Genomic DNA, 26,784 nt, shown 5'->3' on the forward strand with positions numbered 1-26,784 from the left:
ACTTGGCTGTGTTTGAAATAAGTTAATCATTACAACTGTTAACTTACATCGTTTTTTTGCAACACAGGACTGCTGGTTTTACATTTGTGGTCATGAAGCTTGCTGTCTCTGATCAACTCGTCCCTGTGGCCTGATGTCATGAAAAATGTACATTGTTAAACCAAACTGGACGCAAACAAATGTTTGGCTATTTGGCTAAATCACTATTTGTACCACTTTCACCACCACCAAAAGAAATGATTGCAGCTGCTCATGAAATTACTGCTTTCAATGTTACTACTGCTATATTACAACAATCAATGTCTCACTTCCAGTCAGTTAATAATACCTGCAATGTTTTGTTTTCCACACAGCCCAGATGTGGTGGTGTTCAGTTCCGACTCCAATGTCACCTTAACAACAAGTTTAAACAAATGGGCTTCAGTGAAATTAGTGTTGCATGTTCCAACGAACTTGAGACATTGATTATGCCTGCATGCATTTGTCTTACTGTGATTTTGCTCTTAAAAGTGTATTGAGCCGACTGTATAACGTCAACTTACCCACAGAGAGTTTATTCCCCCATGTACATTGTGCCAGGTGACACTAAAAGGAAGCAGCGAGCTCTTCAGTCTATTGTAGATGCCGTATTTAAAGATATGCTGGTATTTTCGGTTGCATGGATGGGTTACCCTATCAAGACATAAACATTGACTGTTATTAAATATTTGGTGTACTAGAGAAGTACAAGTACTACATTGTTAAAATACTGTTTTAAAAATCCTGCAGTGAAAATTGCATATAAGTAAAAGTATGTGAGTACAATGAGGATATATTTCAATTCAAGTTTTAAAAGCAAACACCGCTGAACAATCCAATCAATGTAATATATCACAACATTTAATACATCTAAAGGAAGAAGAAAAATGTCTTATATTCCTCAACTAATCAACATGCTACTCTTAATTTCAATTGCTGTGTGTCTAAAAATCTAAAAAAAACTAGGAACTGAAGTTTTCAAATAATTGTAGTTGTGTAAAATGTGCGTTTTTGCTAGATGAAGAGTAGTGGAGGATGTGGTTTTTTCACCAATTGTGACCACCACTTGACATAAAACAGGTGTTTGTTTTTACTTTAGTCGCTGTCTTCTCCATTGGTGGCGGTGACCCAAACCAGTTTTCTGCCTGAGCTCAAACTTTTTGTTCTTCACCACAACGTGGCCATTCTGCAAAAGTGTCGTGACTTTGTTGATGATGATCTTGACTTGGACCAACAGCCCGTTGTGACCTCGCCGTATGGTGACAGAATATTCCTTCTGGTTGACAGTGAAGCTTATGAGTCTGAACTGGCAGTCGGACCGAACATAGTAACTCTCCCCCTTAAAAGGCTGGACGATCCCGCTGCCAAATGTCCTGCAAGTGTCTGATCACAATTGAGGGATTAAAGTTAGACAATAAGGACAAATAAGTAAATGAAATGACTTTATAATGTTGGATTAAGATTTGAATGTTATGGTCAACGTGTATTCGATTTTCCTTACCCAGTGCAAGGAATACTATCATTGAATTCCAAATATGATTTTTAAGACTGCCTTTTTTTAAATAAATAAGCCAAATGCTTAAACTTTTATTTAAATTCTAAACAACATACCTAAACTGTTATTATCCGATATACACAACCCTACATATTGCAATGGTCAGTGGAATTTGTTTGTTTGTTTTCCATCCATTCATTGTCAAACCGCTTATCCTGCACATAGGGTCGCGGGGGGCTGCAGTTTATCCCACCTAACTAGCGAGAGACAGGGTACATCCCGGACTGGTCGCTAGCCAATCGCAGGGCTAACACAGAGACATACAACCATTCACACTCACATTCACATACCTACAGGCAATTTTGAGAACTGTAAGAATTAATTAGTGAAAACCTGAAAACAATGTAGTCAGTACTTACGACATATAATAAAATAATGTGAAAAAGTAATCTGGGTAGTGAACTGATAAATATAATGATTATATACATGATTGATTTGTACTCACAAGTCTGAGTTTCGTTGGTCTTGAACAATTTCACTGTGCCAAAAACTAGAAGAAAAATACAGTGACATTATGCAAGTAAACATTAATTATGAGAGTAATTTAGGAATAATCACTCCTCCAATCACTTTGCCGCTAATTTCAGAGCCATTTTTCAAAACTCTTGATGCAAAACTCACCCAATGATCAAATTGCATATTTTTCAAAACTCTTCAAAACTTTTTTTCAATTGCTTGTATACAATACACAAAAACTAAAGATCATTTGTTCATTACCTAAAATCACCTGTTCAATATGACTCAATGTAAGATCAAAGTCCTACTATTTCAAAATGCCATTCCAATGCTACGGTTGAAATGATTGTCCATTCATTTCATTACAATGATCTATCAATTGATGCAACATCTCAAAATTATAAGTACTTGCTGCATAACCCTCACTGCATGAAAAGTGGGATTTTCGGCAGTATGCGGCACTGTAAATTGTCGTGGAATTTTAGGTTTGCGGCAATTTGCGGGCAACGCCGAAAACTGCCGTAAATTGTCAGAAATTGACGTGGGCCTCCCTTGGCAGTTGTCCCCCCCATGACCCCCCTCCTCCTATTTCTAGGGGAGGCTTTGACATGTAAATGAAAATGCTGTGAGCTATACAAATGCAAATCAGGGTCGCAGAGGCAGTTTTAGCCCAGGTGACATTTTTTTAAAAGGTAAGAAAATCTCTGGTACAAATAGATCAGGCTCAGTAGCCTAATTATAGACTCTTACATTTTAGCCTGAATTGATTTATTTAATTCAAATATGCTAGATTACTGTGTACGCCATTAGCAATGGCAAATGTTATGTAAAAAAGATACACAAAATAACTTCTTTAAAAAATTTGTTTTAATCAAGGAAAAATGAGCATTCCATGCAAACAACATTTGAATCAGCATGAGGGGTCTGCAGAGATCAGTCTCCTAGAGCTCAACTACAGTGCATAGTGGCAGGACTACAGTGACCTTTTCTTTGGTCTTACTTAAATGCACAGAGGATGTATTAACCACACATCTTCTAGCAATGCGCTCAACTGGCAGAAATGATGCTGGGTATGACGTGTCTGTTCCCTGCAAGCCCCAAACTTCTATTGGCTTTCCATAAAAATGTCTGTCCGGGTGGAGATGAAGCCAGGAAACTTGTGCAAGAACGTGTTTAAATGCCGTACCCTTTGACCCAACATTACCAACTATAAACTGCTTTATAATGGCTGGTCGTAGTTCTGCTAGAGGGTCAAGGACGGTTCCTCAAAACTGTTAGTGTTTCCACACCACTTAGCATAAACATACACTGACCTTTATGCTCTGCATCTATCAATTGAGTAAGTTACATTCATATATGTTACCCGTTTACATGTCATGACAAAACATTCAACCTCAGTGACACAAGGGTACATCTGATGATACATTGTCAACATTGCATGTCTGTCAGACTCAAGATTGTCTGGTGGAATGGAGAAAGAGGCACCACTGTACAGATTTCTAGGGAAAGTCGTTCTGCTGACACCAAAACACTGCTTTACATAAAGCATATCAGCTGTTTCAAAGTCCCAACCATTTGTTTTCCTAAAATACTGGTCCTTCCGTATAACAATAACCTCGTATGTGATTGGAGGACCCTTCGACTCCTCGTCCAATCACGTGTGAGGTCATAGGCATGACTGATACAGCAGTACTTGCAAGACGAGCATACAAACAGTGTGTTACTATATTCAGAAGAACTGTATCTCCAGTTCCTTTGTTTGGTTTTTGCTGCTTCGTGAATAATGGCTGGACGACGTCTCGCGTTCAACTCGCCTTCAACTCCTCTCCGCGGTCACCAACTTTCGGCCAGTCCGCAGACAGACGAGAAGAAGCTGCTGAATGCTGAGTGGATCGTCTCGTCGACTCCAACAACAAACTGCCGATATCAACGAGCGGTTCGCTCCACTGGAGCGTTCAGGACTCTGCGGGTTTCTGTCCATGGAGGAGAGGAACCGACTCAAAGAAGAGGAGACGGGCGCACAATCCCACGATAGCGGTAAGAATACGTTCAATGACTGCAAGCTAAGCTAAAAGTAGCGTAGCCTCAAGCTAAGCTAAGAGTAGCCTAGTAGCCTCAAGCTAAGCTAAGAGTAGCCTAGTAGCCTTACAAGTGAGCAGAAACAGCTTTTTTAAAGTGTTTTCTTTGCCGTGTCGTTTACAGGAAGCGGTGCGCCGTCTTCACAACTCCGAGACGAACTACAGGCGCTACGAACCGGAGCAAGGGTCAGATTTAAAGAATATGCTTTCATTCTGCGGTATAAGGGAATATATACGTATAGATACCGATCATAACTGTACATTTCGTTTTCACAGACTAATCTCGCCTCATAATGAGGCGGTGACCTCGTATTTGCTCCGGGAAAAGTCCAGATTTAGACGACGTCATTGTGTGTAAGTGACACTGTTTCTCCTTCCTTGTTAAATGTTACTGTGACTTGCGTTTGATTTTCTTTTTGTATTCATATCACACTCATTTAATTGTTTTCCAGCCGCCTGTGAGACGTATTTTGAGACTGTAGTCCCCTGGTGACCTTAGGACTATAGTCATACTTTCAAAACTAGGTGCCTGCCTATAAAAAGAAAAAGTAAATGTTTATTTTACATTAAATACATAATAGGGGACACCTGATTTCTAAGTGGGGAGATGTTTATTTGTTGTGCATGGAGTAATGTTTGTTATAGTGATGAATACTAATGTTAAGTTCATGTTTAGTTAAATACTATCTCCAGAGGCTTTAGGCCGTTAGTCTTTTAGTACTTACTGTCTGTTACCGTATTATTGGTCAGTGGTGTATTCGCGCTGTATAGCCAATGGTGATTGGTTGGGAAAACAACGGGGAAGACACGTGACTGGAAAGTTCTGGAAGTTTTTGGTTGTTGGAGGAGGAGAGAAGAAGTCGTGAAGAGACGGGACGCCGGCGTTTTTGGGGAAGAGAAAAAGACGCTAGCAGGAGACAAGAAGTCAGAATAAACCGGCGCGGGAGGCTGGAAGGAGTGGACCGCGGACTCGGTGTGTTTGTGAGCCTGGAAACGGAGGAGAAACCAAAGCTGAAACCCCGTCGGACGGAGCGGGGAAGAAGCAGCGGAGGTCGCCATCGAGGGAGCCGAGCTAGCTAACCACGGTGGGCGTGGCCGGGCGGACGTGTCGGTGACTCGCATCGCGGACCCGAGTTTCCACGCTCTCAATGTTTTCAAAGTGATTTCGGCGCTCTCAATGTTTTGCCAGACCAAACAGGTCTGCAACGTGTTTTCTTTCCGTACATATCGTTGCCGTGAGTAACTGGAACATGTGTGGCTGTGTGTGGTGATTGGGCCCAACACCGCATCGGCTGATACTTGTTTCATGACACTTGGAGGGGAAAGTTTTTGTTGTTATTGTTGAACTCTGGTATTCTCCGAGTTGAGGAACGGGAACATTTCGAACATATATTTTGATGTAACGTCCTTGATACTATTGGGTTTGTATCACTGAATTTGGAGTTTATTATTTATGTTTTGGGAAAGTTTTGGTTATTTATTTTTCTCTATTCGGTAATATTGGGTTTTGGGGAAAATTAATTATTGTATTTAAATAAACAAGGGCGTTGCCCTATTTATTTTACTTTTGTTAAAAGAACATCCATCTCTGGGTCTCATTTATTTTTTAAATAGCTTCTTGCTAAAAGGTTTTACGATACATCGAACCCAAGCACCCCCCATTCTCACGTGAGTGACTCACAGAGTGGTGATACGGGTGCTACATAAAATGGAGGCACCGCTGGGATTGTTAATTTAGTTTATAACAGTAGTTTAAATTAGCTCTAACTTTAGTATGACCCAGAGATTTAAACAGTTTGTTTAAAAAGTAGTTTAAAACCAATAGCTGGTTAGCTTTTAACCTACAAGTAAAACCTACCAAATTTAGTTCTGACAAGTGGTCACAGTAAGTGCACAACCCGTGGGGATGGCTCAGTTGAAGAACTGGTGTGTTGGAGAAGGAATAGACCCGGTGAAAGCCTTGCTGGTTAAAGATGTACCTCCGGACACTGAAATTGGTTTCATCGAGGAAACGATGCAGACTGTCAAAGCACTCGGGAGAGTCAGCGTGAGAGGAAGAATGTATGACCCAACGTCTCAAAGTCTAACTGTGCTATGTGAGTGCAGGGAGAATGTGGACACCGACGCCATTCCTCTTGATATTTTTCCTGAGGGGTCTGCTGAGGCCTGGATGATCGTTGGACCTTCTCAGCAGGAGGGAGAAACCCAAGCTCAGGCAGCTGGTGATGCTCAAAATGTGCCGCTGCCAGATTCCAGTCCTTTTTCCCCACTGCAAGCCTCAACTCCTGAAGCTATCATTCGAGCAGTTGGTGATGTCCTGCAAAGGGCCAGCCAGCCCCCACATAGTGACCACAATCTTTACAGAAGACTGCGCATTTTCTCAGGGGTCATGCCCACACCCCCAGGAGAGGAACAGTTGGAAAACTGGGTTGAGCAAGCTAGACTTTTAATTGAAGAATACGATCGCCCGGAAAGAGAAAAGAAAATGAGAATAATGGAAAGTGTAAAGGGTCCCGCACTGGAGATCCTCCAAGCTGTCCGTTTCAACAACCCATCTGCAACCTCTATGGAGTACATTGACATTCTAGAGACTACTTTTGGCAACCCAGAGAGCGGTGAGGAACTTTACTTTGCTTTCCGAATGTTGTGTCAGTACCCCAATGAGAAGCTCTCGGAGTTCCTGAGACGTCTTGAGAGAATCCTAAATAAAGTTGTCAAAAAGGGTGGACTCCAGTCATCGGAGGCAGACAAAGCACGTCTTGACCAATTCATTAAAGGGGCTATCAGATCTGATATTATGATGCTAAATCTCGGATTGAGAGAGCGCAGAAACAATCCTCCCACTTTTCTTGAGCTGTTGAATGAGATACGACAGGAGGAGGAGCATGAAGCTTCACGTCGCAGACTCCATAATCCCAAAGCCGTCTACGCCAAAAGCGCTACTGTGACCGTCGACACAGAGTTGAAAGATCTGAGAGCTGAAATACACCAACTCAGAGACCAAGTAAGTGAACTCTCTTTCCCTGCCGCCATGCCAAGTCACCTTTCTACGAGCACAATGCTCTCAGTCACTCCGGCGGCAGAGAACTCTGACGACAAGAACGTTCAAGCTTTAAAGAAAGAAGTAGTAAAGCTCCGAAAACAAGTCTCAGTCATGTCAGTCAAGCCCAAGTATGGTCTTGCTACGGAGCCCTGCCCACAAGAGACCCAGCCAAAACCCTGGCAGCAAAGACCTTCTACAGCCAGAGACCCCACTGATTTTTTCTGCTATCGCTGCGGGGAAGACGGGCACTTTGCCACCAAGTGTGTCTCTCCTGAGAACTATCCCAAAGTTATTCAGAAGTTGTTGCAAGCGCAAAGAAAGTCCAAACAGAACCGCACATCTGAAAACGAAACAAGAACCAAGACGACAAATGCCAGTGTCAGGAGAAGCGCGGTAAATGTACAGACCAACAGTTTGCCCGAGGGACTCGTGGGACCGCCCTCCACTGCTCAGGTCAGGATCAATGGCAACCCCTGCACCGCGTTGATGGACAGTGGGTCGCAAGTTACCATCATTTTCGACAGCTGGTATACTAAACACCTATCACACATTCAGTTAAATTCTGTGACAGGTCTAGCCATATGGGGCCTAAGTGAGTCAGAGAGCAGCTACCCGTACAAAGGGTACATCCAGATCGAGTTGGAGTTGCCAAAAAAATCGAAGTCCCACAAGGTCCAGTCTGTTTCTGTCTTGGCCTTGGTGTGCCCTGATCCACGTTGCTCCGAGACTATACCTGTCCTTATCGGCACAAACGTTAGGGGGGTTCAGCCTTTCGAGTCCAGAACAACAAAAGAGGACCTGGAGAACATAAAGTCACTCAACATCCACGTGCAAGAGAAAAACCATTTACCCATTCCTGCAGGGATGACCATAAAAGGCAACAAAGACCTGCCTGTGGCTGAAGTTAAATGGGCTGGGCCTGGTCCTCTCAGAATTCCCCCTGGCACTGAATACATTGCTATCTGCAAAGTTAAAGAAACACAAGTCATCAGAGACAGCATACTCATCATTGAGCGAGCCCGCTCACCTACCCTTCCTTCAAGTGTACTTGTCCAGCCAACTGTGTTGTTCTCCAAGATGCTCGATTCAAACAACTTCCTGGTGCTACTGCGTAATGAGTCTCTGAAGCAAACTGCCATTCCAATGGGCACTGTGATCGCTCACCTTCACGTCGCTGACGTTGTGACCGATGCATCGAACCCTAATGTGGAATCTGTTCCAGCTATGGATCCTTCTTTGTTTGACTTCAGTGAGTCACCCATAAGCAAAGAGTGGAAAGAGAGGCTGAGTCAAAAGATTTCCAGACATTCCCCGGTGTTCTCTGTTGAAGAGTGGGATGTCGGTCTGGCTAAAGGGGTAGAACATCACATCCGCCTGAATGATAACACTCCCTTCAGAGAGAGATCTCGACGTATTGCCCCAGCGGATTTGGATGACCTTCGACGTCACTTGCAAGGTTTATTGGCGGCTGGGATCATAAAAGAATCAAGAAGTCCGTATGCTTCACCAATTGTTCTTGCACGTAAAAAGAATGGGCAACTTCGTATGTGCATCGACTACCGCACCCTGAACCGGAGAACTATCCCAGACCAGTACACTGTACCCCGAATCGACGACGCTCTCGATTGTTTGTCAGGCAGTAAGTGGTTTTCGGTGTTGGATCTGCGCAGTGGCTATTACCAAATCCCAATGGCTGAGGAGGACAAAGACAAAACCGCTTTCATCTGTCCCCTAGGATTTTTCCAATTCGAGCGGATGCCGCAGGGAATTACAGGGGCCCCTGCGACATTTCAACGGCTTATGGAAAAGGCAGTCGGCGATATGCACATGCTTGAAGTCATTGTCTATCTAGATGACCTCATTGTCTTCGGCACAACTCTGGAGGAGCATGAGCAAAGACTCCTCAAAGTTCTCGCTCGTCTTGAAGAGGCTGGACTAAAGTTGTCCCTCGACAAATGCCAGTTCTGTCGCTCAAGAGTCACATATGTCGGGCATATAGTCTCTGAGCACGGTATCGCCACAGACCCGAGCAAAGTTGACGCAGTGACGCGGTGGAAGACGCCAACCGACCTTCCTTCTCTGCAGTCGTTCTTGGGGTTCTGCGGCTACTACCGCAGGTTTATAAAAAACTTTTCCATCATCGTCCGACCACTAACAGAGCTGTGCAAAGGGTATCCTCCCACCCAAAAGAAACACAAGTCTACCTCAGCATCAGATAAGACTTACTACAAAGTCAATGAGCCTTTTGGGGACCGGTGGGACCAGGCATGTTCCGAGGCATTCAAAAAGATCATCCACTGCCTCACAAATGCACCCGTGCTGGCATTCGCCGACCCTCTCAAGCCTTATATACTTCACATAGATGCCAGTTTCCAAGGGCTTGGAGCTGTCCTCAACCAAGAGTACCCTGAGGGCTTGAGACCTGTTGCTTTTGCAAGCCGCAAGCTGAGTGCCTCTGAGAAGAACTATCCTGTGCACCAGCTTGAGTTTTTGGCACTTAAGTGGGCAGTGGTGGACAAGTTCCACGACTACTTGTATGGAGCACAGTTTACCGTGAGGACTGATAACAACCCCCTAACTTATGTTCTCACGACTGCCAAACTCAATGCGACAGGTCACCGCTGGCTCTCGGCACTCGCCACGTACAATTTCACCCTGCAATACAGGCCTGGCAGCAGCAACATCGACGCCGATGCCCTGTCACGCAACCCTTGTCCGAACACAGAAGAAGGTTGGCAAACTGTATCGACTGAAAGTGTTCAAGCCCTGTGCAAGCAGATCAAGTGCTGTGAAACTCCAACAGAGTCCACAACGATGGCCGAGTCCCTTGGAGTGTCACCTGATGGTATACCAGAGTGTTTTGCCTCCCCAGTTTGGTTGGATCTCGGTTCTTTGAGTCAGCTCAGTTACAAAGACCTGGTCACCGCTCAAGATGTTGATCCTACTATCGCTCCAGTCAAGCAGTCGCTTTGTGGTGGTTCATCATTCATCAGCCCCGATAATCCAATTTCTGTCCTGTTGAACAAAGAAGTAAGCAAGCTGTTCATTCAAAACCATCTGCTCTACAGAAAGGTTGAGAAAAATGGGACGGAGGTAAAGCAGCTGGTACTGCCAAGAGAGTATGTTCCGATGGTCCTGAGATCTTTGCATGATGAGTCAGGTCACTTGGGAATGGACAAGACCATTGAGTTCATCAGAAACCGGTTCTATTGGCCGAAAATGGGAGTTGAAGTGGAGCAGTACATCAAAAACTGCGGCAGATGCATCACTCGCAAAGCCCTTCCTCAGAGAGCTGCTCCCTTAAAACAGATTACCAGCCAAGGCCCTCTAGACCTAGTCTGTATTGATTTTCTGTCACTTGAGTCAGACTCTCAAGGTTTCACCAACATCCTTGTAGTGACTGACCACTTTACTCGATATGCCCAAGCTTTTCCAGCCAAAGACCAGAAGGCGGTCACCGTTGCAAAGATACTGTGTGAGCGCTACTTTGTACACTACGGACTCCCTGCCCGCATACATTCGGATCAAGGCCGCGATTTTGAGAGCAACCTGATCCAAGATTTACTGAGGATGTTGGGTATTCGTAAGTCAAGAACAACGCCTTACCACCCTCAAGGAGATCCGCAACCAGAACGATTTAACCGTACGCTCTTGTCAATGCTGGGCACACTTGATCCAAAGCAAAAACAAAGATGGAGTCAAAAGATCAGTCAGTTAGTCCATGCCTACAACTGTTCTCAAAACGACGCAACTGGGTATTCGCCCTACCTGCTAATGTTTGGCAGAGAAGCTCGCTTACCGGTAGACATCTGTTTTGGCGTGGCCGAGGACGATCAAAAGACCAAGTCCTACCATCAGTATGTTGCTAAGCTAAAGAAAGATCTCCAAAGAGCCTACCGTCTTGCAACTGAAGCGTCAGACAGTAATCACCAAAGAAATAAAAAAGCACACGACAAGCACGTCAAAGAACAAGTCCTTGACAAAGGCGACCGGGTGTTGCTGAGAAACCTTGGGGTCACAGGCAAGCACAAATTGAAATGCAAGTGGTTACCCTCACCATATATTGTTATGGAGAAGCTACCCAACTTACCTGTCTACAAGATCAAGCCAGAGAGGGGCATGGGAGCCGAAAAAACTATTCATCGTAACCACCTGTTACCCATTGGTTACCTGGTGAGAATCCCTGTCGACGAAGGTGAAGTGGGGGCACAACACAGACCTGTGACCAGAGCATTGCATCAACAGACAAAAGAACGAGGACCGACAACCAACCAAGATGACGACGTGTCCTCAGAATTAGAGTATGACGAAGTATACCTGCCAAGCCCCCTTGAGTTAGACTGGGACAAGTTGCTGACATGTTCAGAACTGTCCCGGGAGCAATCCGAGCCAATTGTCACCGAACCTGAAAGACAAGTTCACGACCCGGTTGAAATAGAGCCAGCGGTCAATAATCTGACCAACAAGCCTCCCAACGCTGATCCAGAAGTCGACGTTCTAGAGGGGGGAGCAGACGTCAATCCCTATCCGGACACTCAAGCTGAGAGTGGACAAGCTGAGCATTCAAAACGAGTAATTCGTCCAGTGGTCAAGCTGAGCTACGATGAACTGGGCAAGCCTTGTGACCACCCTGTGACAGTCCTAAGCCATGGCGTGTTGGTGGGAAGTGGACTCTATGGAGACTCCAGGAGCGGTGTATGTCAAACTCTCTGGTGCCACCCCATGGCGTTGTGTTACACTTGTTTTAATCCGGTCCCTAGTGTTGGCTGGTAGACTATTAGAGTTCTCTAAGGTTTATTTTGATGAGGGCATCAAAATTGTCCAGAAGGGGGAGAGTGTAGTCCCCTGGTGACCTTAGGACTATAGTCATACTTTCAAAACTAGGTGCCTGCCTATAAAAAGAAAAAGTAAATGTTTATTTTACATTAAATACATAATAGGGGACACCTGATTTCTAAGTGGGGAGATGTTTATTTGTTGTGCATGGAGTAATGTTTGTTATAGTGATGAATACTAATGTTAAGTTCATGTTTAGTTAAATACTATCTCCAGAGGCTTTAGGCCGTTAGTCTTTTAGTACTTACTGTCTGTTACCGTATTATTGGTCAGTGGTGTATTCGCGCTGTATAGCCAATGGTGATTGGTTGGGAAAACAACGGGGAAGACACGTGACTGGAAAGTTCTGGAAGTTTTTGGTTGTTGGAGGAGGAGAGAAGAAGTCGTGAAGAGACGGGACGCCGGCGTTTTTGGGGAAGAGAAAAAGACGCTAGCAGGAGACAAGAAGTCAGAATAAACCGGCGCGGGAGGCTGGAAGGAGTGGACCGCGGACTCGGTGTGTTTGTGAGCCTGGAAACGGAGGAGAAACCAAAGCTGAAACCCCGTCGGACGGAGCGGGGAAGAAGCAGCGGAGGTCGCCATCGAGGGAGCCGAGCTAGCTAACCACGGTGGGCGTGGCCGGGCGGACGTGTCGGTGACTCGCATCGCGGACCCGAGTTTCCACGCTCTCAATGTTTTCAAAGTGATTTCGGCGCTCTCAATGTTTTGCCAGACCAAACAGGTCTGCAACGTGTTTTCTTTCCGTACATATCGTTGCCGTGAGTAACTGGAACATGTGTGGCTGTGTGTGGTGATTGGGCCCAACACCGCATCGGCTGATACTTGTTTCATGACACTTGGAGGGGAAAGTTTTTGTTGTTATTGTTGAACTCTGGTATTCTCCGAGTTGAGGAACGGGAACATTTCGAACATATATTTTGATGTAACGTCCTTGATACTATTGGGTTTGTATCACTGAATTTGGAGTTTATTATTTATGTTTTGGGAAAGTTTTGGTTATTTATTTTTCTCTATTCGGTAATATTGGGTTTTGGGGAAAATTAATTATTGTATTTAAATAAACAAGGGCGTTGCCCTATTTATTTTACTTTTGTTAAAAGAACATCCATCTCTGGGTCTCATTTATTTTTTAAATAGCTTCTTGCTAAAAGGTTTTACGATACATCGAACCCAAGCACCCCCCATTCTCACGTGAGTGACTCACAGAGTGGTGATACGGGTGCTACAAGACGTACGCAGGAGCTTCAGGTTCAGCCGGAACACTCACTGCGGGCGGAAGCTGCGAAGGATTCAGCGCGGAGTCGAGCGAGAAGAAAGCGGGTCAGAGTTTATTTGCTGACTTGTTTCAGGTGCATTGATCGATGTGTTGTGTCCGTACGCATCGCATCGCACAGTACTGATTCATTGTTGTTTTTACAGCTGCTGGAATCGAGACAAAGTGTGCTGGCTGATGACGAGGTGGAACTCTGGAAATCCGCCACCGTAGAGCTCACGTCGGACGGAGGGGACGGCGTTGTTGGCGGGGTCTCGGGGTGGATTGTACGGTCGCCACACGCACACGAGCCGCCTGCACAACAGACCTGCCTCGGAAAACACGGCGCCAGTGACGGTCTACAACCCCGAGGAGGCAAACGGACAGTTTACTGAGCTGTAGTTTTTTAAACCGCCGTTACCCAAGTGTGGGCAGATCCTCACTGTATGTAGTTGTTGTTTGTGTGTTGTTAAAAAAGCTTTTTCTTTGCATAAACATGTGGCAAATGTTCATTTTCTCTGTAAATTCATTGATGTCCTGGTTGGTATCCTAATAATAGTGTAGTAGCCTACATAGGATAACCATGAAATGAATAAACAGCATAATATGAATATATAAATATATATAAATAAAATGAGGCGGGTGACCAGTAGCGACAGATCTGCCAACCAATCACGAGTGGTTGAAAGTTGTGGTTTCATCCAATCATGAACGAGGAAACTCAAGCCTGGTCTGCCCACGTGTGGTTTTGCTGCCAATCACGAGTGATTTTATTTGTTAGTAAGTTGTGGTTTCATCCAATAAGGAGTAAGGATATTCAAGCCGGCTCGGCTCGGCCACCCGCGGTTTCGCTGCATTCATATGCTAATTCGGGCCATTCGCACCTCCGCCAGCTCTCCACCTACGTCATGGTTCGTTTCCAACAATTTGTGGCACAGACAAACGCGACGTGGGCGGGTTGCAAATTGTCGGAAATTGACGGAAATTAGGGAGATTTCCGGGCGTTTACGGGGACGAAAATCTCACTTTTTTCATGCAGTGCCTGCAGTGCATAGTTTTATGAGGTTTCAAAATAGTGAGATCCATTTACACCAATTAGCGTGGAACATCATTGTCATCATCATCATCATCATCATTCTCTTAACAGACACTGTTTCTACGGTCCCATGTACCACTTTTTCAGACCATGCTGCAGGCCCTTGTAAGTCCAAGTACCATGACAACGTGGGGCGAAACATCACCATGTGTGCAGCTATGTCTGAAGATGGTGTGGTAGGGCGCAGGGCTTGCATTGGCTCATATAATGCAGCTCTCCTTGTAACCTTGCATGAGCCTAGATCAGGTCTGTAGAGGTGATGGTGTGACCGATGTCATTGTGTGGGACAATGTTAGGTTCCACCATGCTCAAATGGTGCAAGCATGGTTTCAGGCCCATGCACAATTTACCAGCCTGTATTTGCCCGCATATTCTCCTTTCCTTAACCGATTGAGGAATTCTTCCCCTCATGGAGGTGGAAGGTCCAATAGATGCCCTCCCGAACAAATAACCCTTCTCCAGGCCACGGATGAAGCATGCGACGACATCACGGCAGACCAGTGTCAGGCCTGGATTCGTCCTGCCTAAAGGTTTTGGCTAATGAAACCATCCATCATGATGTGGATGAGAATGTGGCCAGATCCACAAAACCGAGTTGATGAAAATGTAGATGGATGGTAGTCAAACCTTTTTTTCCCTCCCTGGTGAGGAACAGCAGAGTTTTTTTCTTGTTTTCGTAGCTAATTACTTTTTGCTTTCAATAAATGTTGTGATTTTATTGTATTTCATAACAGTCAAATTTTGTTCAATGACTCCACTGCGTCTGTACTATTCTTTCTACTACATTGGTACTTTTACAGGGATGTCTTTACATTTAATACAATAATGAAACCTGTATCTATTTTGTACAGCAATGTGGAATGATTGTACAAACAACCAAATTGTGAAACTATGGGTATCTTGTGTGTGGGTGATGAAAATTAATGTTCCCATGATAAATCCATTGTTTGAACCAATGAACCCGCAAGTGAAAGATTTCTTTAAAGATATGATTGCACAATGTAATGTTTTGAACATTGGAGAGCCTGTGTTACAAGTAAAGACAGTTGTGAGTTTGGTATCTAGAGTTTTGAAAAATTACATCAAGGTTCTGAAAATAGTATCAAAGTGCTTGTAAAAAACGTGGTACATATTGTTTTACCAGTAAAGTATTTATATGTGTAAGCAGAGACTACAAATTGCAGCTACCTCTATTTTAGTTGATCAAAAGTTGAAATGTTCATAATTGGCAGAAATGGTTTTTGTCAGTGTGTGTCATTTATTCTACAACAGTGCATCATATTTTATTTATACATTTATGATTTGTTTTGTTTACATATTTTAGATTTGTACGGGAACCACTCACGGAAACTAACAAGTCAAATAAAGTATTTTTGATAGTATAGCATAGGTATAAGGTAGCATGAGATTGAAATATATAGCTGCAATGATTACTGTAAATTCCAGACTACAGAGGGCACCTGAATACAAGCCGCACCACCTAAATTTAGAAAGGAAAAAAAAGTCGCAGGTGTCCACGCAGCAGAAAAAGGACTACTGACGGAGAGTCGTCCGTGCCGGAGTTCAAATTCGCGCCTTCAACGTATCACCATTGATTTATCAGAGCTGCCAACTCTCACGGTTTTGTCGCGTGACACACGGTTTTGCATGTGTTCACACGCACTCACGCCACGCCACACATATAGACCAATATCTCAGGCTAAAAAAGAAGGACCTCGGTCCGAGCCACGTTGGTTCCTCTTCAATCTCGACGGTAGGTGCCCCCCCGTCGACCGTATCGTTAGCGCCACCCCCCCCCACCCCGTCAGCCGTATGACCACCCTCGACAAAATCTCACTCCATTATTATTTGAGGCTCTGATTCATTAATGGGAAGTTTACGTACAGCCGCTCGGTTTCCTTCTCCGACAGCCAGATTGGTTGCCCGTAACTTGCCCCTGTCTGTCTTGCTCTAGAACGTTAGCACGTACAAAATGATACATTAGCCACACTGTTGTATAAGCCCCAGGGTTCAAAGCGTGCAAAAATAGTAGCGGCTTATAGTCCCGAATTTACGGTCTACAGTAAATCTTTCTTCTACTTACTCATGTAGTGAAAACATCACGAAAAACATCAAATCATTGAGTTTAAATATTGTATTTTATAATTTTGCAGTGGAAATACCTGAGGCCAGTGAAAAGCAGAATGCCAGAATCCATCGCTGGGTTGTCATAATGCCTGATGCTGCAGGAGCGCTGTTGAAACAAACAACCCACCACATGGCTTATATGTGCCCCGCCCGTACTCATTCACACAATATACAAGGAAAGTACTGGAAATAGAAAGAAAGTCAAATTAAACATTGAACTTAACATATTCATTTAAAACACAATGTGATCTGCCAGAAATAAGAACATCCTGTAAATATTTGAGTCACCCACCACACATAATAGGTAAAGTATAAAGTGTGTTTTGTAAAAGGAGGGGAAGCTTTTTTCTGGTTCGATGAACCACACAATGCTTTTCCTGTTAAGAGAAGACATAACAATGACAAAATGGAACAATGAGAATTAAAGGTATAGTTGTATTTCCATGCAAATTTCGTTAAAATGCTTCTTTGCTTAAATCACTGATGCGTAAAAGACTAATGGCTGATCAACGCATCGGTAGGCCGCGTTCAAGCCAAGATCTATAACCCAACACCTGTAAATTTAATTATTGAGTAACAATTTAGCTTGTGTAGATGTTAGGACTAGACAACTGTAAAAAACCTAACTATATAAATGTATCTGCTGTAATTTGGTGTTGATTTAAGGTAAAAAAAAAATGGATTAAGTATTTGAAGTTGCTACATATAGCTGCAAACTAATACAGAATAACTTGAATTCATATGTCCATACTTATATATCTATATTTATACCCTTAGTTAATACTTTAATCTATGCAATTAATGTGGCAGAGATTAACACGATAAAATATTTAATGCAGTCAATGTAACTTTGTTTACTTCCAGTGTGCGTTGACCACTGCCAGGAAACCACTGCGTGCCTGCAGTCAGTTAGATCGGAGAGACTGAGATGATAGTTGAAGATGGAAAGACCCTTTTGCATTGGTAAAAAATCAAAACAAAGGTGGTGCAAAGAGGTAACACAAACAGAGGTGCGACATACAGCGGAGAACTCTTCAGAGGAATTCCTTGAAGTGGCAAACGGACCACTTTAGGACTGATAGTGCCCCGAACATAAACAGGTAGCTGCTAGGCTACTTCCATCTCAACATCTACCCTGCACTGCACACAGTCTGCAGAGGACAACCACTATGTCCCTAAAGGACAGTGGTTTGGAAAACGTCCTGGCTAAATGGCAGGAGATTGTTGGGCTCTTCAAACACAGCCGTCAAATTATGGAGAGTTGAGAGCACAGCAAACTGCACGAAGGGATCACTCATTCCTCACCAACTGTACTCAGCAGGTCAGGGTGAACAGGACCTTGTCTGAATCCTTGACCGTCAGGGGCATAACCCTGGTGACAAGTGGAGGTTAAAAGGGAGCAGGAGATAAATGTTTGGGATGAGTTGTTGGATGGGAAAAACGGCCACACAGTGCAGCCAAAAGGATTTTTCGCCTATTCTATGTGTACACCAAAAACTGTGATATGATGGAATGGAAAAACAAACAATTGTGCTCAGCTGACTTTTAACCGGAATTACTACTTGTTATAACTCATCGTGAAGTACAGAAAGTTCTGTCAGTATGTTTACAAAATAGTTAGTAGTTAAAATGGTAAATATTTGATCATTTACTTAAAAACTGTTCAGAGTGTACTGTACCTTGATTTCATTGATATCAGTTACATTAGTTTTTAGTTGGATTATCAAGGTTCATTTCCTGAGAAGAAGCCACCATGTTTTAACCAGGACATCATGTACACAATTATCCATACAAACATGCCCCACTCTTGCACACCTTCTGTAGTGGGCTCAGTCATGAACCATTATCACGCTCAGCTGATTCTCCATTTTGTGTGACACAAAATCTTCTTCACACACACAAATGCATTTAGAACATCTCATTTCATCTCATCTTCACTCAAACAAGCATTTGCTGCCCCCCTTAGTCAGACCTAAGGGGGGCAGCTGTGTTCATGTTATGCAGTAGGTAGCAGCTTTTTGGTCAATTGATGGTGACTGAAGCCAATGTGAAATGTGTTTCATTGTTAAGAATATACAGTTCATATTTCAGCAGCTGTAATTTCATTAGTATGTTGCATATATATATAGTCTCAGCCTTTTTATTTTGTACATTTACCTGCTACTTTGTTAGAACTTAAGACTACCAAACAATGTGAATCAACTGGCTGTATTGTGAACTATTTACAGTAATCTATATAATGTCCATAATTAAATTGATTTACAGCAGAATAAATCTTAAGTGAAATGCTTCACTTAAACATCATGCTTCCACAACAGTATTTCTCTGCATCATGCTGATACTAGTAGTGATGAACTGCTCCACTTAGGCTTGAACTGTAGTTCGCCCCACTAGCCAAATAAGTGGTTGAAGGCTTTATTAGATGATCCGCGGTAACACCTGGACATGGCAAAGGCCCAAAAGCCCCATCGTTCTTGAGAATAGATGTACATATCTTTACAATGTGGGCTAATAGAGTAGCGGCAGTAATTTGTCCAAGCTCCTCTAAGGATTATTCAATGTTGGTATGATGCTGAGGATTCAGAACATGGTAAATGGCAGAACATGACAGTTGATTTACTAAAGGAATGACAGTTCTCTTCCTATACACTCTGCCTCACTAACCAAATTAACTCATTCAGTGCACCAGTAGGTCACACCCTCCTCATTAGCTCAATCACCTGCCCACCATCATAAATGGCATCATACACTGAATGGAAATATTATCAACAGCGAAATACTAAAAACTGCAGCTTTGTCTAGCCTGTTAAACATTCTTATACACATTTACAGTTCATTTGAACTGCATGAACCCACCTGTTGGAAAAACTTACCTGAAAAACTTGCCTGAGTAGACAGAAGATCCGTGATCTCTTGTTCTGGGACATGGTTCAAATCAATTCAGGATCAGGACAGTATCCCAGAAAGTCCTTTTACAGAGCATATTTGTTTAGGTGTAAACAAAGTCTTTCTATTTATGAATGACAACACTGTCTTTCCCCTGGTGGGGAGGTGACCAATGTAGTGCTGATAGAGTTAACCAAGTGTTCTTTTCCATCTCCTTCAATCATGGACACAACAATGCTCGCTCTCTCTCTCTCTCTGGTGGCGAGCAGCGTGGTGGTCCGCGGGGCGCACGTGCCCGTTTTTCCGCTCGCCGTGCCGGCTGTCAGGGTGACGGTAGCGAATGTTCCGCCGTTCGTCCCGGACGAAGCGCTGCTAGAGGAACTGGCGAAACACGGGAAGGCGGTGTCCCCGTTAAGGAAGATGTCCTCATGGTGCAAATCACCCTTGCTGAGACATGTGGTCTCTCACAGGAGACAGACCCACATGGTCCTCACCAAAGCCCAGGCTCTCAGCCTGGTGATTATGGTGAGGATCGAGGGGTTTGACTATGTTATGTTTGCCGGATGACGGGAGGTGTTTCCGATGTGGTGGAGAGGGACACCTGACGAGGGTGTGTCCGGGGAAGAACCCCTCCACTCGGGACCAGAACCGGGGAGAGGCCAGGGAGGAAGAGGGGGAAGGTGAGGACCGGCGCGTCGGTCTGGTGGGAGAGGAGATGGGGAAGGTCCACCAGGTGGGTGAGTGTGGCGGTGGGTGAGGCCCAACCGGTCGGTGAGGGGGTGAGTGAGGGAGTGAGTGAGGGGACGGGTGAGGCCCAGCCAGTCGGTGAGGGGGTGAGTGAGGGAGTGAGTGTGGGGGTGAGTGAGGGGACAGGTGGGGCCCAGCCGGTCGGTCAAGGGGGTGAGGGAATGAATGTCGGAGTGGATGGGGGGTTGAATGTAGCCCAGCGGGCAGGTGTGTGTGACAGAGTGAAAGAGGGGATGGGGGTCCAATGGGAAGGTGAAGGAGCTCGGGGGACGCTCGTTGGTGGGGGTCCTGTCCGAGGTGGAAGCTCGGACAGCGAGGAGGACATGGAGGAGGAGGGGGGGGTCTTTAAGGTCCCCCACCTGAAGAGGAAGATGAGGGCCAGCAGGGGAGGCTCTCGGGCAAAGAGGGGGGAGCGGCGAGCAGAGGGGAGATGGGAAGTGGGGAGTCAGAGTCCTCTTCGGGATGGGGCTCTACCGTCAGCATCTCCTCGGGTGGGACGGTCACCAGCAGGTACGGGGTGGGGCAGGTGAAGGAGTTCCTGCTGGCCACCAAGAACGAAAGAGGAGTGAAGCTGGAGGACTACTTCTCCGATATGGAAATGTTCGCTCACTCTGCTCGGCATGGCAGCACCAAAAATGGTGCTGCAGAATAAAGAGGTCTTCGGAGGTCTTCCGACTACGGAAGATCAACCTCAAGATCACCAGGGAAGGAGGAAATAACACTGAGTGAGGCGTCCGACCGCGGAGGAGGATCCTGAGCGGGAAGACGGGCCAATGAAGGAGATGCTGGAGAACGGCGGAGTCCAGATCAACCGATTTACCATAGTGCCTAATTACTGTAATTGTTTTTATGTAAAATAAAGGTTTTCTAAAACTCAAAAAATCTCTCTCTCTCTCTCTCTCTCTCCCTCTCGGTGCATGCTGGGAGTGAGTGTGTGTGAGCGTCCTGAGTGAGCGTTTTTCTCTCTTTGTTTTTTTTCCCCTTAGTTATATATATTAATTTAATATGGTTTAGTGGTTGTTTTTCACTTTAGTTGTGGGGTTAGTCGTGGGTTTTTTTTTCTTTGGGTTTCTTTTCTCCTGCCGGTGTCTCGCCGGTCGGCGTCTCTAGACGCCATGGTAAATGGAGACATGTTCTCCCAGCTCACGAGGAAGGGTTAGGGTTAGCTACTCCATACTTGTTACTTATAAGTATTTCAATAAAATGTCCTGTTAATCATTTTACAGCAGTATTGAGTACAATTTTTCTAGCACCACCATAATGAACACATGAAATAGAAAACAACACCTTAAATGAGAACTTCACTGCAGTGTCTGACTGGTATTATCGTTCTCTGTTGACAAGAGACTTTAATCAAACAGAATAAAACATAATACGCTGCACTTGTGGAACGTTCATACAGGATAAACACCTATTAACATAGTAGTGCTATGCAAGTGCTACACAATATAATTTAGCTTTAATTAAATGTCCTTACAGAGATGTATTTTCTTCTTTATTGAGGTGAAAGGAAAACTTGTGACATACAGAACAACAAAGAAATGTTTTTTAGCTCAACATGTCAAAACTAAGCTAATACAACATTATCATACAACTTATGTCATTTGATGAGCTGACTCCATCAGGTGAATTAATTTTGATGTGGTTTCAATGTTGCTTTAATATCACAAGGAAACACAAGTTAATTGACTACTATTACATCTTGCCAGTAATTGGTGATTAACTTTATTTACATTCTAGCTAGCTAAAAGTACAGAGTTTGGTTCCTGAAAGTTTTCGGCATCCTTCAATAATATCTGATAATGTTTAATTTTGGTCAAACTATAGGTAGATCTTTACATGCAGATGATGGGTCCTGTGGAAAGATAGTAGGAAGGTGAAACATGTTATGAAACAGATGCACGACTGTGGTCATTGAAATGGGGAATTGAATTTTCTTGAGAAAAAACAATCTTTTTTAAACAAGAACAGAAATGATGAAAGAGATCAAAATGAGGCTAATCAAAAGTTCAGTCAGGAAGAAAAGATGGATAATCCTGTAAATTCATCAGGTTAAGCCTCTCCCCCCCAGGTTACTACAGTATATCAGGTGATTGGGGACATGCATGAATAAAATAGCCACCGTTGGCACCGTTTTTTTAAAACTAATGGCATTGTTGCTGTAAATCTTTAAAAACTTTTCTCTTCCCTGCTGCTGTCAGTTTTCATTGCAGCGTGCATCAGATGCAACCAGGAGGTTTGACAGCAATATAAACCCCTTAGGCTCCATTCAAAATGTGGGATGTAGGTGGAGAGTTGCCGTCAGTTGAGAGTTTGGATAGTTTGGATAGCGTTTATATAGTTTAGAGAGTCTAGAGAGAGATAGATAGTTTGTAGAGTTAAGAGAGTGAGGAGAGAAGTATAGGTGATAAGATGGAGCCAGCTAGGAAGAGGAGGATTTCCCCTGTGTGGGAACACTTTGATTCGATAACTAATAAGGTAAGCTAAATCTATTTCAGACACATTAGGTTTGCTTATCAAGAACTGTATTTTTCAGTTTCTTATTTTATTCAAAGGTGAAGTGTTAACTGTGCTCCAAGGAGTTGGGGTACAATAACAACACCTCATCCATGCTAAGGCATCACCGTGCCTTGTATGAGAAGAAGGAGGAAACTGGAGCTTCACCCAGCCGAGGTAAGTCATTACAATATTACAAATGCACCATCACAATTTTTCCCTGTTCACTTTTGTTTATTGTGCAAATAAAGACAGGTAACAGTCACTGTATTTATTCTCTTTTAACCAGCCCCAGAAAACAAGAGCTGGATGAAGCTCTCGTCTACATGATAGTGAAGGACACACAGCCCTTCAGTATTTCGGATGATGTTGGATTTAGGGCATTTGTGTCCAAACTAGATCCTAATTATGTTCTCACTACAAGGCAGGTATGTATGGGTGCATGCATGTAACAAATGAGTACTTTATTGTGTCTTACAGTTTAGCACTATATATTTTTTCCTTTAGGCTCTGAAGGCCATGGTGGAGGCCAAGTATGAGTCAGCTAAGGAGAAGGCTAAGGCTAAAGTGGAAAAGGAGGCTGCTGTTAGCCTTACTTCTGACATGTGGACATCCATCAATGTGGATGCCTACCTGGCTGTAAAATGCCCTTTTGTGGGTGAGAAAACTACACTCAGTTCAGTGCTTAGGAGTGCAGGGATACCATAATGACACCTTGGTGACAATATGGTTTCCTGTGTGAGAGAGCTGAAGCTTCGGCACGATATTTGCATTGCACACACATAGTGAAGAAGGCACTTGACCAGCAGCCTGTGCTCTCTGGCATCCGGGCCAAAGCACGGAAGCTGGTTGGCTTCTTTAGAACCAGCACCACTGCGAAGGTATGCTCTTTCCCTTTATTCCAATTTCTTCCAACTTCATCTGGGGATGGCAAACATGAAGCTAATGCAAGATGTAGGGGCCATTATGTGTTGTTGTTGTTGGCAAAGTATATTTTGTTTGTTAGACTGTATTTATATTGACACTTTGGACACTAGGTGGCGGTGATTAGGTGCACCCGGGTGTACATAAGGGACGTAGGTGACAGGAAGCGAGGGACAGGTAGGGGAGCACCAGACAGTTCTCGACAGACCACCATCAATTGGAGCACGTTCAACCGGTATGTTCATCTGTTTATACAATTGCCTGCAATAAATTACAAACCTCAACCACAATCATCGCTGGAAAATCTTTTGTGTGTCTGCGTTGAAACATCACTCCCACCTGTGCCTGATGGCAAAGAACAACAACGAGCCAGCTAAAGGGGCAGCAAACCTAAGATTGCCATTACATAAGTGAGAATTGCGCTCTATGAGTGAAAATTGATCCGGTGAAAGTATTGGAACTGGATAAGGATTGCCAGGGCAGACGCGGCCAGCCCAATCCACGGAAGATTGATGCCACCTGTGCGAGCTGATGGAAGGAGATTGCAAACTCCCAACCACAAGGAGCCACGGAGGTGGTACGTGCAACACTAAGCTTTATTGGAAAAGCTATAGGACCAGAAACCGCAACACTGAATCTCGTTGACTCTCACTACAATATAAGCCGCATGACGCATCACTTAGAGCGAAACAAATAGGCAATGTCCTTAGTCAAGTCTGACGTTCGGTCACAAGATGGCGATGTTGCATTGGATTCTGAAAAAGGAAAAAGAGTTACTAGACACACTGATAAAGGCTTGGAAGTTCATTGAAAACTGTCAGAAAGCAAGAAACTTGAAATGTAAGCAAGCTAAGAAGTCAATGGAGTTTCAGAAAGAGCTCATGAAATCAAAAGGGAATGCAAATGAAGTGCAATCTAACTTGGTTACATTAATCAACCTCTGTAATGATGCCAAAAGAAGTCATGAGTCATTGGTGAAGTTACCATTGCCTGAAAATGAACTTGAAAAGCAAAATCACTGGTTTCAACAAAAAATGACAACTTTTGATGGTTTTATACAGGATGTAAATGTGTGGTTTTCAGAGGTTGGATGGCATACAACGCATGCCATTGCTGAAAATATAATCACAGATGACATTGGACCGGATGACAGTATTTCTAATGTGTCAAAACCCAAATCAAGCAACAAATCAAGTTCTTCATCACGTGCCTCTTCAACATCCTCTGCTCGCATTAAAGCTCATGCAGAAAAGGCTGCTCTCATGGAACGGGTCGCCGCTCTGCAGAAAATGCATGACCTGGAGGCTCAGGAAGAACAACTGAAAAGGCAGGAAGAACAACTGAAAAGGAAGAAAGAACAACTGGAACTAGAGACTGAACTGGCAGCAACCTATGCAAAAATCAATGTACTTGAATCAAGAAATAGCTCAAGAGTGTCAGACGGGATGAACTCTTATTTGGAAAAAGGAACTGTTCAATGGAAAAGGTCAGTCAAAGAGAATCCACATGCAAACACCTATTTTCTCGATCAAGTGCAACAAAGACTGAATGTGCGGACGGGAACAGAATCTTCTTCCCAGCAACAGGTTGTTCAGCCAAAGGAAAGCGCTGATGGACCATCTGTTAGAGCTCAGGATATGACTCCTCTAACGCAACCTGGATATAATGATCATAATCAAGGTGATATCACATCATTCAGAAGCAAAGTGACATAACCACTCTTCTAGCTCAACACAATCTCTCTTCTACTTTACCACCAAGAGACATTCCCGTTTATGATGGTGATCCCTTGCAATATGGAGTTTTCATCAGGGCATTCAAGAGAGGAGTGGAAAGAAAGACTGATGACTACAGTGACTGCCTGCATTTCCTAGAGCAATATACCAGAGGGTATCCAAAGGATTTAGTCCACAGCTGTCAACATTTGTCTTCGGCTGAGGGCTATAAAAGAGCAAAAGAGCTGCTTAAAGAACATTTTGGTAGCGAACATAAGATTGCTACAGCATACATGTACAAAGCATTTGCCTGGCCAGCGATCAAGCCAGAGGACGTGAAAGCATTGCAAGCGTTTTCATTATTCCTGAGAGGTTGTTGCAATGCAATGGAACAGCTCACCTATATGGAGGAGTTGAACGTCGCTTCCAGTATGAAGACCATTCTTTTCAAACTGCCTTACAAGCTCAGAGACAAGTGGAGGAATAGGGCATGTCAGCTCCAGGAACAACATGGACGTCAAGCTAGTTTCTCTGACTTGGTAGACTTCATGGAGAGACAAGTGAAGATATTGTCGGATCCACTTTTTGGGAACATCCAGGATGTTAAGACAACTACATCCGTCAAAACCTATGTCACAGCAAGAGAGATGCCGAGACCAAGAGGAAGCAGTTTTGCAACTACTGCAACACCTGTGGAAATGCCAATACAAGAAAAAATGACAAGTGGAATGAAAAATGTATCCGTCACTAACCCTCAAAATTCCTGTTTGTTCTGTGAGAGAGATGGTCACGCATTGGTGCGGTGTCCACAAATCAGGAAAAAGATGCACAGGGAAAAAATCGACTTCTTAAAGAAAAGGAGAGTCTGTTTTGGCTGTTTGAAGGTAGGACACATGAGCATGAGACTGCGATAGTCGTTTGACTTGTGACATCTGCAACAAAATTCATCCTGAAATACTGCATATTGAACAAAGCGACATAGGAAGGAAAACAGAATTGGATGGAAAATCAATTGGGAGCGATGCTGTTCTCTCACCTCATACATGTGGACATATTGGGGCCGGTGAAGAAGCCTGTCTCTTCTCTATTGTGCCAGTACGAGTAAAGACCCCCAAGGGACACACTGTGTTGCAGACGTATGCGTTTTTGGACCATGGAAGCTCAACCACCTTCTGCACAGAAAGCCTGATGAGAAGACTGAATGTACCAGGACAAAAGACTAGTATTCTTTTGCATACAATGAACCAAGTGAAACCTGTGACTAGTCTTCATATGCCAGGTTTAGAGATATCAAGTCTGGACAAAACTGATTTCATACAACTGCCCAATGTATTTACACATAAGATCATGCCTGTTTCCAAGCTCAACATTCCCAGACAAGAAGACCTGATGCAATGGCCTTACTTGAAGGACGTCAAGATTCATGAAATAGATTCTGGCATTGACCTGCTCATAGGCACAAATGCTTCTAAGGTATTGGAACCTTGGGAGGTCGTCAATAGCCAAGCCAATGGACCATACGCTGTGAGAACCCTATTGGGGTGGGGCATATATG

At 44.0% G+C, this 26,784-nt stretch overlaps 3 protein-coding genes and 3 long non-coding RNA genes across 8 annotated transcripts in view; 4 read left to right on the forward strand and 2 right to left on the reverse strand.

Annotated features, from left to right (window-relative positions):
* spg2 (spiggin2) overlaps positions 1-16,628 on the reverse strand; it is an 87,599-nt gene extending 70,971 nt beyond the window's left edge. Inside the window, exons 1-6 of one of the 3 annotated variants that reach the window (XM_078100200.1) lie at positions 16,497-16,628; positions 2,019-2,063; positions 1,113-1,401; positions 543-672; positions 329-392; positions 48-130 (exon numbers count right to left, since the gene is read on the reverse strand). In XM_078100200.1, coding sequence (XP_077956326.1) covers positions 48-130; positions 329-392; positions 543-672; positions 1,113-1,401; positions 2,019-2,063; positions 16,497-16,593 — 708 coding nt within the window. In that variant the 5' untranslated portion in view covers positions 16,594-16,628. 3 annotated transcript variants of the gene reach the window in all.
* Positions 1-26,784, reverse strand: part of spg-1c (spiggin type-1C) — a 144,218-nt gene that overhangs the window by 80,371 nt on the left and 37,063 nt on the right.
* On the forward strand, positions 3,409-4,561 carry LOC144406248 (uncharacterized). The gene is made up of 3 exons (XR_013467451.1): positions 3,409-4,066; positions 4,232-4,293; positions 4,384-4,561. It is a non-coding gene; the product is annotated as an uncharacterized LOC144406248 (long non-coding RNA).
* Positions 4,581-13,088, forward strand: LOC144406244 (uncharacterized). The gene has a single exon (XM_078101587.1). The coding sequence runs from the start codon at positions 6,014-6,016 to the stop codon at positions 11,921-11,923; it is 5,910 nt and encodes a 1,969-aa protein (XP_077957713.1). The 5' UTR covers positions 4,581-6,013; the 3' UTR covers positions 11,924-13,088.
* Positions 13,214-13,733, forward strand: LOC144406246 (uncharacterized). The gene is made up of 2 exons (XR_013467449.1): positions 13,214-13,306; positions 13,406-13,733. It is a non-coding gene; the product is annotated as an uncharacterized LOC144406246 (long non-coding RNA).
* LOC144406251 (uncharacterized) lies at positions 22,468-22,897 on the forward strand. The gene is made up of 3 exons (XR_013467454.1): positions 22,468-22,572; positions 22,650-22,767; positions 22,880-22,897. It is a non-coding gene; the product is annotated as an uncharacterized LOC144406251 (long non-coding RNA).

This window comes from Gasterosteus aculeatus, chromosome 4 (genome assembly GCF_964276395.1).
Source record: "Gasterosteus aculeatus chromosome 4, fGasAcu3.hap1.1, whole genome shotgun sequence".
Taxonomy (NCBI): Eukaryota; Metazoa; Chordata; class Actinopteri; order Perciformes; family Gasterosteidae; genus Gasterosteus; species Gasterosteus aculeatus.